General features: G+C 35.7%; 1 protein-coding gene and 1 pseudogene across 1 annotated transcript in view; both read left to right on the top strand.

Moving 5' to 3' along the window:
- Window positions 1–19,322, top strand: part of CNTNAP5 (contactin associated protein family member 5) — a 974,910-nt gene that overhangs the window by 936,571 nt on the left and 19,017 nt on the right. The window contains 1 exon segment of the mRNA XM_043992699.1: window positions 10,972–11,043. Coding sequence (XP_043848634.1) covers window positions 10,972–11,043 — 72 coding nt within the window.
- LOC122746762 lies at window positions 14,562–15,286 on the top strand (annotated as a pseudogene).

Genomic DNA, 19,322 nt, shown 5'->3' on the forward strand with positions numbered 1-19,322 from the left:
ATTCCACATTTTAGTTATATTAGATCCTTCAGAGATAACTGGAAAATTTGAACATTATCTGGGGAAGGATTTGTTTAATTCTAACTCTTCAACTTACAGGGAAACAGCATACTTTATTGGATATAAATTCAGTCTTAAAGTCAAGAATTCCAGGATTCAAGTGCTACCCCTGATACCTGCAAGCCTTATTATAGTAGTCATTTAGTTTCTCAGTTACCTCCAGGCAATTCTCTGAGAATCTGGAGTTTCCAGAGAGTTAATGACCTGAGTTTGTGTATAGGAGTTTCCCTCCATTGATTAAATCCCCTATCTAGAGAAGGGCATGAGGGGAAAATCCATTTAGAATGTTAAGTTAATAGCATTTGGATGTAATAGAACACGCACTGGACTAAAAGTGAAAGTGCAATGTGTATTAAGTATCATCTACTATGTTCCTGACACTATACTAGATCTTTGAGATATGGAGACAAAGAAGTCGTGAATTATAATCTTGGCTCGGTCATTAAAACAATTTGTGACACTGGGCAAGTCATTTCATCTTTCTGGGCCTCAGTTGCCTGATTTGTTAAACTGGGATAATAATACATGCCTTACCTGCATCACAGAAATATTGGAAGAATCATCCTGACCTCTTCTCTCTTCCTCATCATCCCAATATCCAATCAGTTGCCAAATCTTGTTAGTTTCCATCTGCACATCTCATGAATCTATGCATTCACAGAGTAGCATTTTGATTCTTTCTGTTCACTAAAACATGTTGTTTCTTCATTAACTGAATAGTTCAAACAAAAGTAATAACATCTCAGATAGTTTTTCCTTTTTCTCTGAAGAAACTATTATAGCTAAAAATGTGGAGTTCATACATCTGAAAGTTTGCAAAATAGAGCAGATCCACCAGGGTTAGCTGTGACATGCTAGAAGGCAAACAGATAAATGGAGGAAAACATTTCTATGTATCTATAGGGATATTATTTTTTAATCCCTATTATTTCCATTATCTCTTGCTTAGGCTACTATAACAGCCCCTATTTGGTCTCCTTGATTCTATCACCATTCTTTAATTCATCTTTCCCATTGTTAAAATAATCTTTACAAACCAAAGATCTAACCATATCCCTCACTTGCTCAAAAGTATTCATTTCCCATCCTTCACCTCCATTGTCTATAAAAGCATACTCCTTACTCTGCTATTTAGGACCCTCCATAGACTGCCTCATTTGTCTTTCTGGATTCATTTTTACTACCCTCTTTTATTATCTCTACATTCCAGTGTACCAACCATTCCCCAAACTCAATGATGAATCTCCATTCTATATGCATTTCTACAAACTTGTTCCTATGACAAGAACATTGTTATTATCTTATTTTTTTCAGAAATCTTGCTTTCCTTCAAGTCTTAACTCAGGTGCCAGTTTTTCCATTACACCTTGGCTAATCCTCTCTAGTGTTCAGTACTTCTTTGATCCTCAGTTTTCCTAAAAATGTGGTTATTTATTTATATGTTATAACCCCAGAATGTAAACTCCCTAAAGGGAGGAATTATTATGATTTTTTAAAAAAATTATCCACAGGGATGTTCACATAGTAGATATAGATAGAATGCATGTTTACTAAATTTAATTGAAATAAAGAAAAATGTAGTCATTGCTACAAATCTGTTTCTTTTCTAAACAGAAAAAAATAATGGCCTCTTAATAGTATAAACCTGTTGTCTCTAGAATATCAGCTATATTCTATTAATGTGTAGTACATAATGTTAAGCATTTTTTCTTATTCTTAAGCTTCACATAACTATTGTCAGTCAACAAATAATTTTTAGATGCTTTTATGTGCCAGTGACTATAGTACATACTAGCAATATAAATGCACAAGTGGTTTACCTTCTGTTTTGCATGACAAGGGCATATACATATACAGCATTATAATAAAGTGAAACAAATACAAGGTAATCAAAAACAAGATAGTTTCTAAAGGAAAACACTAATAGTTGTGGGATTTAGGCAAGGACTTACACAGAAAATGATTCATTATCTGTATCTTAAAGGAAATGGACTCTATGAAGTAGTGAGGGTCAATGAGCAATCTGCAATTATACTGAGTTTCTGAATCAGTGAGGTAGGAAAAATGGTAGTGACTTCAACACAGCTAAGGAAGCTTTGAAGAAAAAAAGGATTGGTTGCAAAGATAATGCGTTCAATTTTAGGATACTGAGTTTTGAGACATTTCCAGGATATCTAAGGGCTGCTAGGTGGTGTGGTAGTTAGATCACTTGGCCTGGAGTCAGGAAGATCTGAGTTCAAATGTGATATCATACTATTAATAATTATTAGTAGACTCTAGGCAAATCATTTAGCTTCTAGTTGCCTCAGTTTCCTTATTCATTAAATGAAAGGAATAATAGCACTTACATCTCAGGATTGTTGAAATGATTAAATGAGATTACTGTAAAGGCTTTAGAAGAGTACCTGGAAGATAAGGTCTATAATAAAGAAAAGTTATTATTATCTTGTTAGAAATGTCCAATAGGCCTGAAGCTGAAGCTCAGCAGAGAAACTAGGGCTAGATAAATATACACACTTATATATGCATATGTACATATGCATATATAAATATATATTACATTAACTATTATCTCTATGCAAATGGCATATATAAACACAAGTAAAAGATGATGTGAAGAGATCAAGAAATTTGAATAGGGAGTTCATGTTGAAAGGCCTTAAATTTCTTAGTAAAGTAGAAGGCAAGATCCCCACATGAGAGTGGGGGAAGAAGCTTGAGAAAATCAATGGTTTGGAATGGCTTTTGATGGGAGGAATAAAAGAACTACTTTGCTGCAGTTTAGAATTGATAAGGGCAGGTAGATGGTGCAGTGGATAGAGCACCGGCCCTGGAGTCAGGAGGACCTGAGTTAAAATCAGGCCTCAGACACTTGACACTTACTAGCTGTGTGACCCTGGGCAAGTAGCTTAATCCCAATTGCCTCACAAAAAAAAACAAAAAAACAAAAAAACAAAAAAAAACCCCCAAAAAACCAAAAACCCAAACCAAAGCAAAACAAAAAACAGAATTGATAGCATTTGTCCTTAGCATATAAATGATCCCCATAATTAATAAAATATCTTCTGACTATGACTGTTTTCAATCAGGAATAACACAGTTCTCAGATGAAAAAAATGGGAAAGTTCATAGTAGGGTGTCATATTTTAGAGTAGAGTGAAAGTAGTACTTCCCCATGTTTCTGGTGGGGAATCCAATTGTCAAGTGTCATCTGTCCTCCTCCAGCAATATTTCAGTCCCTTGTTTCCTAGATAATTCTTTTGGGAAAAAGCATACACACATCCATACACATCCATAATACATATAAAACACATATACACACAAATATATATATATATGCATGTGTATACACACATACACATATTATATACACAAGATAAATGATATGCATTGCATTTGTGTGCATGTATATGTATATGTGTATGTACATATACACATGCACATATATATATATACACACACATATTTCCCCTATTTTCTCCTACACACATGTGTGTTGTATTGAACAGACTTAAATACCATAAAAATAGCAACACTTTGCTCTCTCTGCCATATTTTCCTTTATATTCAATAACTTTATAAAAAAGAATAAATGAATGAAACACATTTATTAAGGGCTAAATATATTCCAATCACTGTTTTAAGAAGAAAACACATGCTGATGGTTTCTAACCTCTAATAATTTACATTATAATAGAATAGAGCCATTAACCCTGAGATGGAGACATTATGGATATTATTATTACTATAGTGTATAGAGAAAATTACAAATTAATCCATTGGTTTATTGGAGGTCATATATTCATTGGTGGATTAGTCCACAGCACAGTACCTGCCACATAATAAATGTTTGTTGATTGATTGGAGTATTGAACTAAAATATATTAGTAGGCATAATTTGGGGTAAAGTAATCTTACCTTCTCTGGAACTTAAAGTTTAAGCAAGTTGCCTAGAATACCAATAGTCAACCCTTTTAGTAAAGATCATATAACTATTAATTTAAGAGGCAGGGCTTACAACCAAGTCTTCTTGGCTATGAGGGTAGTCACTTTTATTTTATTATGTTATTTCTTGTTATATACTTTAAGTAACAAAATGACCTTACTTGCAAATGAACAAGAAAGGTCTACTTATTTCAAGATAGAGTCAATATAAGAAAGACCTGATACAGCAGAAAAGCATAAGGTTATAATCTATTTTAACCAAATTTAAAGAATATTCTTATTATCTATCTACTGACATGCCTACGTAGATGGAAATATTATATGCATTTGTATATATAATAATTTATCACTTAAAGTTGTAATTTACTAATTAGATAACATCTCTGGATCTTACCTTATGAATGTTTGTTTAGGACATAAAGTCCTAAACGGCAAAGAAGGTACAAAAGCTCACTGAAGGAAATTGTTACCTAAAACTCAGAATTAAGTAAATGGAAGCTAATGACTATATGAGAAATAAAGAAACAATAAAACAAAACTAACCATATCAAAAAAATAGTATACAATGTGAAATATTTTATAAAATATTTCATTGGAAAAATAATAGACCTGGAAACTAGATCCAGGAGAGATAAATTTAAAATTACTGGGCTACAAAAAAGTCATTATTTTTTGTTTTGTTTTGTTTTGTTTTGCGGGGCAATGGGGGTTAAATGACTTGCCCAGGGTCACACAGCTAGTAATTGTCAAGTGACTAAGGCAGGATTTGAACTCAGATATTCCTGAATCCAGGGCCGGTGCTTTATCCACTGTGCCACCTATCCGCCCCCAAAAAAGTTATTATTTTAAAAAATCCTCGATATCATTATCTTTCAAAAAATTATCAAGGAAAACTGCCCTGCTATTTGAGAACCAAAGGGTAAAATAGAAATTGAAAGAATCCACTGATCACCTCCTGAAAGAGATTCTGAAATGAAAACTCCCAGGAATACTGTAGCCAAATTCTTGAGTTCAAGGTAAAGTAGAAAATATTATAAGCAGCCGGAAATAAACAATTCAATTACTGTGGAGTCACAGGCAGTATCATGCAAGATTTAGCAGCTTCTACATTAAAGGATCAGAGAGCTTGGAATAAGATATTCCAAGGAGGGCAAAGGAGCAAGAATCATCTATTCAGCAAAACTGAGTATAACCCTTCAGGGGGAAATGAATATTGAAAGAAATAGAGCACTTTCTTTTTTTGAATCATAAAAGTATTTTATTATTTTCTAGTTACATGTAGAGATAGTTTTCCACATGTTTTTATAAAATTTCTAGTTTCAAATTTTTCTCCCTCCCTCCCTTGTATCCCCCCTCCCCAAGACAGCAAGCAATCTGATATAGGTTATATATGTACAATCACATTAAACATATTTCTGTATTTGTCATGCTGTAAAAGAAGAATGAGAGCAAAAGGATAAAACTTCAAAAAACAAAAAAATAGAAATAGTAAGGTTCAATCAAAATAAAGGACTTTCAAATAAAATACTCAAAAGAAACAGAAAAAAATTAAGCAGGAAAGGGAATTCTTAAGGTATTTAATAAGGGGAAAGTATTTACATTCCTACAAGGGAAGATGATACTTGTGATTCATTAAAACTTTCTTATTATTAGGGCAATTGGAAAGAATATATGTAAACAGAGGGAACAGGTGTGAGCTGAATATGAAGGGATCCTATTTAAAATATATAGGTAAGGGTGAGAGGAATTCCCTGGGAGAAAGGGAGAGGTAGAGGTAGAATGAGTTAAATTATTTCCCATAAAAGAGGCAAGGAAAAGGTTTTATTGTGTAGAGGAATATGGAGGACATAGGGAAGACTGATTGAATCCTACTCTCATTAGACTTGGCTCAATGAAGGAATAACATAAATACCCAATTAGGCATAGATATTTATCTGACCCTACAGGAAACTAGGAGGGTAAGGAGATAAGAGAAGAGGAGTCTGGGAGAAGATAGGGTACATTATACGACATGGTCATCAGAAGCAAAACACTTTTGAGGAGTGATAGCGTAAAAGGAGACAGAGAGAATAGATATTAACAATCATAAGTGTGAAAAGAAATTGAACCAAGTTTCTCTGATAAAGGTCTCAATTCTCAAACATATAGAAAAGTGGATCAGATTTATAAAAATAAGAACCATTTTCCAATTGATAAAATATCAAAAGATATGAAGAGTTTGCAGATGAAGTAACCAAAGCTATCTATAGATATATGGAAAAATGCTCTATTGATTAGAGATATGCAAATCAAAACAACTGTGTGGTATCTCATACCTTTCAGATTGGGTAAAGGATAGAGGAGGGGACATGGGGAAAATGAGACATTAATACACTGTTGGAGCTGTGAACTGATTGAACAATTCTATAGAGTAATTTGGAACTATGCCCAATTCCAACTATACCCTTTGACCAAGCAGTATCACTACTAGGTCTATATCCAAAAAGTAGATAAACACAAAAGAAAAAACAACTATATTTATAAAAAGTATTTATTGTAGCTCTTTCTTGGTGGTAAAGAATTGGAAATTGAGAGGATTCCTATCAATTGGGAAATGGCTGATTAAATTGTGATATGTGATTATAATGGAATACTATTGTGCTATAAGAAAAGATGAGCAGGATGCTCTCAGAAAAACCAGGAAAGACTTATATCAGCTGTTTTAAAGTGAAATATACTCTGTAAAAAACAACAGTGGGGCAGCTAGGTGGTGCAATGGTTAGAATACTGGATCTGGAGTCAGGAGGACCTGCGTTCAAATCTGTACTGAAACACTTGACACTTACTAACTGTGTGACCCTAGGCAAGTCACTTAACCCCAATTGCCTCACCAAAAAAAAAAGAGAAAAAAAAAAGCAACAGCAATATTTTAAGATGATCAGACTTAGTGATTCTCAGTAATAGGATTCAAGACAACTCAGAAGGTCTTATGATGAAAAAATGCTTTCCATCCCCAGAGAAAGGATGATGTTGTCTGAATACATATTTCATTTTTTGAGGGTTTGTTGTTTTAGTCTATGTTTTCTTTCATAACATAACTAATAGGGAAATGTTTTACATAACCATATACTTATAACCTATACTAATGTGCTTGCCTTCTCAATGAGAAAAGGAGAGAATTTGGAACTTAAAGTTTTACAAATGAGTGTTAAAAAGTTTTTTTATTGAATTATTTATTTATTTTTTGTGGGTCAATGAGGGTTAAGTGACTTGCCCAAGGTCACACAGCTAGTAAGTGTCAAGTGTCTGAGGTCGGATTTGAACTCAGGTCCTCCTGAATCCAGGGCTGGTGCTTTATCCACTGTGCCATCTAGCTGCCCCCTGTTAAAAAGTTTTACATATAATTGAGGCAAAATAAAATACTAAATAAATTCCAAAAATAATATATTATCTACAAAAAATAAACAACAAAAAATTGTCATTATTAAATGAAAAAAGAAAAAAAAGAATGGAGGTATTTCATGAAATGCAATTGTTTACTTTAAATAGACACAGGATGTAGGATTTGGCCTCAATGTCATAACTCCTCATTAAACTACAGTCACCACCTAATAACAGCCCTACTTTGAGTTTCTTAATATCATAGAAACTACTGACTTTGCCTTTATTGTTTTCATTAATGTCATACCAAATTAAATTGTATTACTACCTTTACATGAATTAAGGATAAACTCTAAGAGCTAATTTCAGTGACTGTCAGGCTACTGGGAGTAATAATGGTCGGGTAGAAAGAATGTAGTCTCAAGAGTCAGCTGGCCAGAACTCTGATTTAATCTTTACCATTAATCAATTATTTTGTTACATGCAGGACAGTATGGCCTTGGACAAATCACCAGCATATGTAATACTTTAATTTCCTGCCATATTAAATGGAAACAACAACTAATTTCTTACCCCAAAGGCTTGTACAAAATAAAATAAGAATGGAAAGAAAGGAAACATTATATGATCATAAGTTACTAACATTAGGTACTTAACCCTAGGTCTTTTCTTTTTAAAGCAATGGAATTATTGCTTCCTTTGTCTCCCCTGCAGTGTCAATGTTTGAAAAATATGTTAAAGTTATGTATATTGTGGCTGATCTATATTGATGAGATTAGATAATTAGATCCTGTCTAATGATACACATTTCCAACTACTTTGTGGATGCTTAGTTTTCCATGAATTTGTGTCTTCCTTGGCATAAGAATGCTGCCTAAAGGCTACATCTGCCCCATTTTCTCTGCTGGGGGCCTCTGCCAGTTGCTCCATAGCAGGTGCTGGAAACTTTTTTAGTCCAACAACCAGGGACTGGATACCACATTCCTGTTGGCTAAGGAAAAGTTAATCAGTGTCTATTATTAGTCAACAGGAAGCCAGGTTTTTTCATAAAGCAGTATTGCTTTTAACACTAAGACACCATAACAATGCTTCTGTCCTTCTCCAAATTTCACATAGTTCTCTCAAAATGAGAAACCTGGATTGGGACATAAGTAATGTGTTCCTATTTTGGCCTATGCACCAGCTCTGAGCAGAGGATGAGGGAGGACTGAGAGAATTATTGGAAGAAAAGAAACAAATCAGGATCCTTTTTCCTATGAGAAAGTTGAGCAGAACCAGTCTGGGTGTACAAATCTGGACAAGTTGGGGTTTGTAGGTTAGAATCATAGAATTTTAGTGCTGGAAGAAACCATTAAAGAATTCCTGATAGAGTCATAAACAGAAAAATGTCCAGAGCTCTTTCTACTATGATACAATTCTCAATCATTATTTAATTTTCTTCACAGGACATTCATTTAAGCTAAAGCAATTGATTAATAGATTGATTTCTTCATTTGCTTATATACATTCATTCATATATCTATTTATCTATTCGTTCATTTATCTACTTATTTATTTATGTATTTATTTGGTGTGCTTGGAGGATGATGTCGGTGGTAAGAGCTAAGACATGATATAGAAGAAGAAGTGCAAAGGTGTCAGGAGACTTCAATTCTAACTCCTTTCTTTCCTTCACCCAACAAGTCACTGGGTTCCCTTAGGAATATCATTTTACTTCTCTGAGCCTCATAACACAAATATAAAATGTGGCTAGTTATATCTTTTCTTCCTGAAAAGGGATGGTAAATGTTGACTAGTTCTAGATGTTTTCTTGAGTTCTTGTCCATCTCTAAGATCTCAGATTCTTTTATTTTAGATTTATTACATTCCTCTTCAATGAACAGAGAAGAGGACATAATAAAGATCAAGATGTATCTTGGATCAAGTGTTTTTCTTTTTTTGTTAAGTGACCTGCCCAGAGTCACACAGCTAGTCAGTGTCAAGTGTCTGAGGCCGGATTTGAACTCAGTTCCTCCTGAATCCAGGGCCGGTGCTTTATCCACTGTGCCACCTAGCTGCCCCCAAGTGTTTTTCTTAATGGGTTTGTAAAGCTGAATTGGTGTTACTGAAAGAACTAGGGAGGACCCAGGAAAGCAGAATGATAGAAATTACACTATAGTAAATAACTACTGTAATCTAGTATATAATAAAGCCAAAGTTCCAAGCTTTTGGAACAAAAACTCATTATTTGACAGAAAGTGCTGGGAAAACTGGAAAACAATATGGCAAAAACTATATATAGATCAACATCTCACACCATATACTAAAATATGGTCAAGACACTCCCAAAGGACTATTGATGAAACATACTATTCACTTCCAAGGAAACAACTGATATTGATGGAACAGCTATTTTTCACATTTCATTTTTTATTTTAATCATTTTTTGTACAAAATGACAAATATGGTAATCCTTTGCATAATTATACATGTATAACCCATAAATGACTGCTTGCCACCTCAGGGAGAAAGGAAAGGAGGGAGGGAAGGACAGATAAAGATTGGAACACAAAACTATAAATAAAAATGTTTATTACATTTAAAATTTAATTTAAGTTAATTTTAAAAATAAAATGTTTGATGTAAACTTGGGGGCAACATTAAGAAAAATGTCATGTCTATGACTAGATCAGTGATTATCTGACTCTACACTAGTTAGACTAGATATAGATTATTGTGTGCAAGCCTATGAACTATATTTTAGGAATTCTTTAATAAGTTGAAAATTGTAACTTATTTTCATATCTAGAATAGTATAGAGCCAATATTCATGGCATATGGAAATTAGCTGAAGGAGCCAGGGCTGTATCACATGGAACAAAAAGAAGATTTAAATCAAACAAGATAGTTGTTTTCATATATTGGAAGGACTGCCATAGTCCATTTGTTTTGCCTGCCACAATAAGGCAAAACTATAGCAATGGAAAGAAATTAAAGAGAGGCAGAAGTAAAGGTAAAGGATTAATGTAAAATATGTTTAATGTTTAAAAAATGTACCTAAAACTTATAACTATTGGAAAGTAGAATGGAGTGTTAGATATTTAGTAGGTTCCCTGTTCCAAGAGTTGTTCATGCAAAGGTGGAAATGACCATTTCTCAAATAAATTCTATTGACAATTCACTATCAAGTATATTGACTGCATGGCCTCTGATGTTCAAGTCTGAAATTTTGTGATTTAGATTCATATTACAAAATTTCTGCCTTTGGTGTTTCAAGTCTCATTAGATGGAAACTCACAATTTAGGGGTTTTAGATATAGCCTTCAGTGTCCCAGTTTTCTCTTTTTTGTTCGTCATACATTGGACAACTGTTTAAATCCCTATCTTCACTTTTTCATACTAAAATTGAGTGACATTATGAAGAAGAGAGAATATAGTAATTAATGTGATATTTATCTAAACAGACAGCAGTTTCAAACTTACTTGGTTGTCCTGTCCCTTTGCTGAACCAGAGACACATTACAGAATAACAGGACCAAATGCACATGCAAATCATTTCCAGAGTTTGGAGACACTTCAGGTATTTAAAATGAGGAATATAAATTGCTTGTATTTGATGTATTGCAGATTCTTTTGGGAAGACAGATGAACGGGAACCTCTCACCAATGCAGTTAGGAGCGATTCGGCTGTCATTGGAGGTAATCCATTTCTCATCACTGAAAGCAATAACAAGTAAATCAGGCTGATACCAAGGGATATGAGACTCCTGAAAGTTAGGAAGAGGTTGTGTTTAATGTTCTTCTTTTGAATACATCTGACTTTCCACATGCAGAGGTTATAATGTCTTAGACTCTACCTACAGATGCTTATGTGCACTGTGAAGAATGATCAAAGGAAACTATCTCTCATAATATTAACAGATCTACCAAATTTCCCCCATGCTCATCCATCATGCAGATGGGCACAGACACAACAGCTGGAGTGTTTACATTTAGATGGGCATACTGTAACCTGTTCTTCTCATCCAGTTGTCAATTTTCCTAAAGCAAAACAAAGCAAACTCATAAAGCTGCACACAAGGAAGAGCCATGTTGGAGCAGACAGATGGGTGAAACTACATTCTCTCGGGTTTTTCAACAAGTGCTTTTGGTTAAATCTATTGAGCAGGATGAAGCCCACAGGATTTCAATTTCAAATCTAGCAGAACATATGGCTGTAGAACTAAAAATGTACATCTGCTCTATCCAACCATTTGTATTTATGTTTCCCTTTCCTTTAATTTTCTCTTTCATTTTTACTTTCTCTCTTTCCTTCTTTTATGCTCTTATTTTTATTTTTTCCTCTTCCTTGTTTTTTCCTCTGCAATTATGACTCTCACCTTCTCTACTTCTCTTTCTTCTGTTTATCCTATTTTATTTCATCTGTTCCATGAAGTGCCTTGATTTTTCCCTCTAAATCTTGTAATATAAAATGATTTCATTATTTTCTTTCACATAAAATGTTTATAGAAGTACCTTTACATCAGAGAATCATAACCCTGAAAATGGGCTCCTGCCTTTGGCTAGATTAAGGGTCCATGACAGGTGGGTTATTACTCTTATTTTTTAAATCTATCAGAGGCTTGTTCAGATCTCTTTCAGGAGGAATTCTTCTCTTTAGCTGCAATATGATTGATCTCGTTTGATATTTTTCCTGCCCACCAGTGAAAATCCTTGCCCCAGTGGTGGAGTGGGGAAGAACACCCCATCTCTGACTCTGGTGTAAGATTCTCTGCTTGATTCAAGCTGAATAGTAAACCTAGGCCTGGAAGCTAGGAAGCAACTTGTGTGTGATGTAGCTTTTCCCTAACCAGATGCATCTACATGGTATCTTCTCAGGATCACTGATGATGACCACGAAGTGAAAGCTGTTGCTCAAGCCCTTAGGCTACTCTGCAAACACATATATAGATCTCCATATCCCATGAACTGCAGGCAGATGATTAGTGTACAGAAAGCCCATACTTCTCTTCAGCCTTGTTCCCTCATACCCAATCATCTGAAATCTCATTCTCTTTACTCTCTGTTTCCTTCATCCCCTTCCTTTCTCATCATCCACCTTTTCCCTCATAATTCTCTACTGCTTTATTGGAAGAATCTATCCTTCTGATTTAGCAAATTCAAAAATCTCCCTCCTGGAAAGGACATATTTTAGTTGATTTAAGGTGACTGATTTTAAAATATTTTATTTTTACATGTTACTCTAGAAGACTCTTTATGAAATAGGTGTTTGATCATCTAAATTTTTTTTAGTGATGCAATTGGGGTTAAGTGACTTGCCCAGGGTTACACAGATAGTAAGTGTTAAGTGTCTGAGGCCAGATTTGAACTCAGGTACTCCTGACTTCAGGGCCAGTGCTCTATCCACTGTGTCACCTAGCTTCCCCTAAATTATTTTATAAAAATAAAATATTAGTGGATCTAAACATAAGAGCTTTTCAGCTCAGTCATTATCAAGATATAATATTCCAAAAATAATTTTGTTATTGTTATGGAGTTTTCTTATCAGAGTTATGAAACTTAATGAGTTAATTGATCTAACAGTAATTTAGAATAAACACCACTATATATGGACTCACACATTAGCACTGGAAGGCATATCCCCAAATGGTGTCTGACTTCTTATCTCAAGATTCTAGAGTAATCTTTAGGGACTATGGATTCTAAAATTATGGCACTTCCTGAAAGATTTCCAAAAATGAAAACCGTATTTTCCCCCAATTCTGTTTTCATACCAATTAGCTTTTACAAAGGCTATTTCCTGATAAGTTATAGCAAGGACACAAATTACAAAATATATTACATTAACCTTGCACTTTACCCTCTGCATGCATCTGATTCCTTGGGTGAATGGGTTAAATCCTTTTAGTATGAAGTTGGTCAGATACCCAGGTAGATGGGTGTTTTGCTCCTCATGGTTCTTCATTTTGGGCATCCTTTCCTCCTCCATGGAATCATCACTAAATTTGTTTGTGCATGTAGTGCCACTGATGGACTCCCTTCTTAGCTGAGTTAACTTAAAAGAAGATCAAACACCTTGGCAGTTGAATTTGTCGATGACTGGGCTGAGCTAAGCAAGTTGTTTCCTCAGCTTAAGCTCCTTACCAAATTCCATCATACTTCCTACCAGTTCTGGTGATATTTGCTACTGACATCTATTTGTTGAGGGAAACTCTGGTAGTTATTCCAATCTTTAAAAACTAACAGGGATGGTAGCTTCTCTATCACATTTCTAAATACCCATGTTTGCTTAAGTTTACAAATGAATAAATATAAATGGAATAGGTTCCATGAATTTTGGGGCACAAAGCATCTACACGGGATGAGTGTAGTACAGCCTTTTCTACCCTTCCTGTCTAGCAGCTCAGAGTAATCCTCTTCATTTGAAAGCCAAAAGGGGAACAAGTGAGAAATCATTTTCTCTATTTTTTATGCACCATCGGCTCTATTACCTGGGCCAATTCCATCATCATAGCATCAGCCCCTTAACCACTTATAGCTGAAAGTAGAATTATAGGGCCTTTATTTATTGGATTGAAACCTGACAGATAATGGCATCTATATTCAATCTGTCTCACTCACAAGGAAGGGTAAAACTGTGCATGTTCTAAAGTCTGGATCTCATTTATTAGTCTCTCCATTATGCCTCAAATTATATAGATATAGATATAGATATACACACACACACACATAAATGTATACATATATACATAAATGTATACATATATACACATAAATGTATACATATATACACATAAATGTATACATATATATACATAAATGTATACATATATATATTTATGTGTGTGTGTGTATTTACAATAATAACATTATCTCTAATAGAAGAACCCTGTATGTAACATTCTATTCTCTTTGGGAATATTCCTGGACATAACTTCTTTGATTAGCAACAGATTGAATTCTGTTCTAATGCAGGGCTTCTTAAACTTTTTCCACTCATGACCCCTTTCCAACTGAGAAAATTTTTATTTGACCACATGTATATAGGTATATAAAATAAGTTTACATAACCTTTTACTGTTGTTAAATTTTTCATGACCCCAACATTCTGTTATATGACCCCATATGGGATCATGACCCATAGTTTAAGAAGCTTTTTCCTCCCTTGGTCTCTGTTTCCTGAACCCTTTGGATGAAGTTCCATCCAGAATCTCAATATGTCTACTCTCAAGATCCAGGCAAGAGATATCTTCAACTCTCATGGAGTTGATCTTTACTCTACAAAAGGCCTCTTCTGAGCTTCTGTTCCCAGTTGTGTTTTTATTAGCATCCATGAAGCCTTGGAGTTCTGAGTCAATGATAAGACCCGCTACATGGGGAAAAGTTGAGCTCCAAAGTGGTTGAGCCCATTAAGAAAACTATAGCCCCAACCCTGGTTAGCAAGAAACTGAATGTTGTAGAACAGGAGAAGATTGACAACTTGATGGTAGAAATGGACAGCATGGAGAATAAATCTAAATTTGGTTCAAATGCCATCTTGGGAGTGTCTCTGGCTGTTTGTAAGGTGGGAGAAGCTGAGAAAGGTGTCTCACTCTTTCAGCATATTACTGACCTTGCAGGCAATGATGATCTATTACTAGTTCCAGCCTTCAGCTTGATCAATGGGGGCTCCCATATTGGTAACAAGCTAGCCATACAGGAGTTAATGATCCTTCCCATCAGCACAGCAAACTTCAAGGAGGTCATGCACATTGGAACTGAGGTCTACCACAACTTGAAGAATGTGATTAAGCAGAAATATAGACAGGATACCACTAATGTAGAGCATAACTTCCTGGAGAATAAGGAAGCTCTGGAGCTGCTAAACAATGTTATTGGTAAGGCTGGATATACTGATAAGGTTGTAATTGTCATAGATGTGGGTGCCTCAGAATTCTTCTGATCTGGGAAATAGGAATTGGACTTCAAGTCATTTGATGATTCCAGGGGATTCATCTCCCCTGCTGAGCTTGGAGATCTCTATAAGACCTCCATCAAGGACTATCCAGCTGTGTCTATTAAAGATCCATTGGAACAGATTATTTGGGAAATTCGGAAGAATTTCATTGCTACTGCTGGTAGTAGGGGATGATCTCATGATGACCAATCCCAAGCACATTGAAAAGTTTGTGAATGAGAAATTCTGCAACTACCTCCTACTTAAAGTGAACCAAAATGGCTCTGTGTCTAAATCTCTCCAGATGTTCAAGCTGGCCCAATCCAATGGGTAGGGAGTAATGGCTTCCCATCATTCTGGGGAGACTAAAGCTACATTCATTGCACACCTGGTAGTGGGTCTCTGCACTGGGTAGATAAAGATTGGTGTCCCCTGCCTATCTGAGCATCTGTCCAAATATAACCAGCTTCTCAGAATTGAGGAAGAGCTTGGGAGCAAGGCTAAATTTTCTTAAAGGAACATCAGAAACCCCCTGGGCAAAGTAAACTCTGTCCAGGAGGCCTCAGAGACAAGCAGGCAACAGTCACCTCTATAGAAATCATTTCCTGTCTTAAGAATAGGCAGCTGTGAGTACTGGACCAGTTTTGTTTTGGGCACAGGAGCCTCTGATGCTTAACTCCCCCTCTTGCCTCTCCTTTTCTGTGATGTTTTCACTGCTTCATTAGAACTGTCTAATCAGAGACTATACCTTATCATCTGGCACTCTGTGATTCTGTGACTGGCTCCAATGACCTGTTCTCTCCTGTATTGATACTTGTGATGTAGCCCAGAGGAGCCCACAGACCAAATCCTTTTTGGCTATTATATGTAGAATAAAAGTATTCAGTAACTCACTGGGAAAAAAATATCTTTTTTCTAGTGTTTCTGTCTAGGTTTTCAAATTATCTCTTCCCTAAAGAGTTTTTAGCTGAAAGTGTTTTGAGAGTCATTTTCTTAATCATTCGAAGCTATATACTCCTATCCCAAACCACTACCCGTGAATTATTTTGGGTAAGGAATCCAAGGGGCCTGAGAGGTCCAAACACAGTCTTCACTCTACTATCACTCCTGTCTCCCAAAAGGAGAGAAGTATGACATTTAACTCTCAACTAGTGAAAGAACATTCAAAATAGTAGGTACTGATTCAAAGTATAATAGGCTAAAGAGTTTGACCAAATGCCTCATTCATTCATATACATATTTACTCAACATGATACCCATGAAATCTAACCCATCAGTACATCATCAACTGCCTCTTCTTATGGTATTGGTGAAGCAGTGCAAAATCAGTAAGCCTTATCTGAAAAGGAAATTCACCTTCATATTGTCCTTCAAACCACCAGACTTAAAAATTCTTTGGGTCCTCTATCATCTTCACACACTCAGTTCAACCTCAGTACTACCTAAGTCAGATTTTCATTGCTTCTTTTGAATGACCTATTTTTTTGTCTCCTAACTAGTCTTTTCCACTCTTCCCCTTTACTTTCAAGGTATTTTACATTCCCCTGCAAGAGTAATTTTGCAAAAATAGAATTCTGAAAATACTAAGCTCTTTCTCAAGAAATGCAAAGCACTATATAAATGTGAGTTGTCATAATTAAAATTTTCTAGATTTATGTTAATATGTGGTCTTTGTTAACATCTCAATTTCTTTATTTAGTCTCATATTGTTTCCTTTCTAAATTTTGAGTTCCAAATTCTCTCCCTCTCTCCTTCACCATCTCCCATCTATTTGGAAACCAGGTAAAATTATAATAAATATAAGTGTGAAATCATGCATCGTAAAATTCCATGTAAGCCACATTTCCAAAAAAAGCAAGAAAATAAAGTGAGAAAATAATATTTCAATTCGTACTCAGAGTTTATCAGTTCTCTCTGTGGAGGTAGATAGCATTTTTTTTATCATGAGTCTTTTGGGATTGTGTTGGATCATTGTATTAGGCAGAATAGCCAAGTCTTTTATAGTTGATCATTACTACAACAATGCTGTTACTGTGCAAAATGATCTCCCAGTTCTTTTCTCTTTTTTTGATGAGGCAATGGGGGTTAAGTGAGTTGCCCAGGGTCACACAGCTAGAAAGTGTCAAGTGTCTGAGGTCAGATTTGAACTCAGGTCTTCCTGAATCCCGGACTGGTACTCTATCCACTTCGCCACCTAGCTGCCCCTTCTTTTCATGCCACTTTGCATCAGTTCATATATTTTTCTGAAATCAGACTCCATCACAATCATTATACCACCACTTGTTCTGCCATTCCCCTGTTGATGGGATGTTGATTTCATTTTTTCCCATCACAAAAAGCTGCCATAAATATATTTGAACATATACATCCTTTTCCTTTTTATTAAATCCCTTTGAGATACATGTCTAGTACTGGTATTGCATCCCCTTCAACATTTATCATGTGTAATAGTTGCCAGGTGGAACCTCAGAGTTGTAGCTTTGAATTCTTCTGAAAACTGCCTATTTCTATTTTTGACTATTTATCGATAGGGAGTGTCTACTGTTTTTGTAAATTTAACTCAGCTCTATATTCAGTATATACTTGAGAAATGAGGCTTTTATGAGAGAAACTTGTAATTTTAAAAATAATTTCATTTTCTCTGATATTTTTAATATAATATAGTTTCTATGCTTATCTCAATTAGGTTTACTTTTTTGCTTTATCTGAGATCATAATTGCTACTTCTGTGTTGTTTTTTCTTCAGTTAAAGCATATTAGATTCTCTTCCAGTCTTTTCCTTTAACTCTGTGTGTCTTTTTGTTTTAAGTGTGTCCCGTTTAAACAGTGTATTGTCAGATTTTGATTTCTCATCCATTCTGCTATCTGCTTCTATTTTGTGGGTGATCTCATCCCTTTCACATTCACAGCTATGATTGCTAAGAGTGTATTTCCCTCTATCTTATTTTCTTCTATTTATCCCTCTCTCATTCTTTCTATCCTGCCCCTCCTCAAAAGTATATTTTGCTTCTAAATACGGCCTCTAGGAGCCAAAGATGGTAGAGAGAAGCCAAGAAGTTGCCTGAGCTCTCCCAAGTTTCCCTCAAATGCAACATTAAATCAAGCCTCTAAATGGATTATGGAATTACAGAACCTACAAAAAGACAGAGAGATGCAATCTTCTAACTTGACATAATTCAAAAGACTTCAGGAAAGGTCTGTCTCATTTGAGTGAAAGGGGAGGGCAGTGCAGCGCAGCACAGCTCAGAGCTGCATAACTCAGCCATAGATCAACGCAGGGCACCGCAGAGGGGGGTCTGATCAAGTCAGCAGGAGGCTCTTGGCCAAAGCATAAATAAGTTGCTGAGGCCTGTTCGTCCTGACTCAGAAGGCTGATGGCACAACAGGCCATTTGTGAGACACCCCAGACATGGCTGAGAGAACAAACTGCCAGCTAGCAAACCAACCACAGGACAGGAGCAACTTGGCCAAGCTATCCCAGCACAGGGTGCTCCAGGATGCTAAGGGATCCAAGAGCCACAGAGGCCACAGAGCAGAAACCCCAGTGACCAGGACCCTATGCTCCAGAACAAGTAGCTTGGAACAGTGAACCCTGTGCCCCAAGAGCAGAACTTGATTTTATAAGTTTTAAAATAGGTACAATTTGAAAATAAAACAGAAAAGGGCCCTTACCATTGACAGCTTCTATGGTGACAGGGACGACCAAAACACAAACTCAAATGAGGACAGTATTGTCAAAATGCCTACATGTGAAGCTTCAAGTGGGAAGATGATCTGGTCTCAAGACCAAAAAGCCTTCTTGGAAGAGCTCAAAAAGGCTTTTTAAAAACCAAATGATAGGGGGAAGCTAGGTGGCACAATGGATAAAGCACTGGCCCTGGATTCCTGAGGACCTGAGTTCAAATCTGGCCTCAGACACTTGACACTTACTAGCTGTGTGACCTTGGGCAAGTCGCTTAACCCTCATTGCCCTTAAAAAAATCAAATAATAGTGGTAGAAGAAAAATGGGAAAAGAAGTGGGAGAAATGAGAATTACACTGA

Source organism: Dromiciops gliroides, chromosome 3 (genome assembly GCF_019393635.1).
Source record: "Dromiciops gliroides isolate mDroGli1 chromosome 3, mDroGli1.pri, whole genome shotgun sequence".
Taxonomy (NCBI): domain Eukaryota; kingdom Metazoa; phylum Chordata; class Mammalia; order Microbiotheria; family Microbiotheriidae; genus Dromiciops; species Dromiciops gliroides.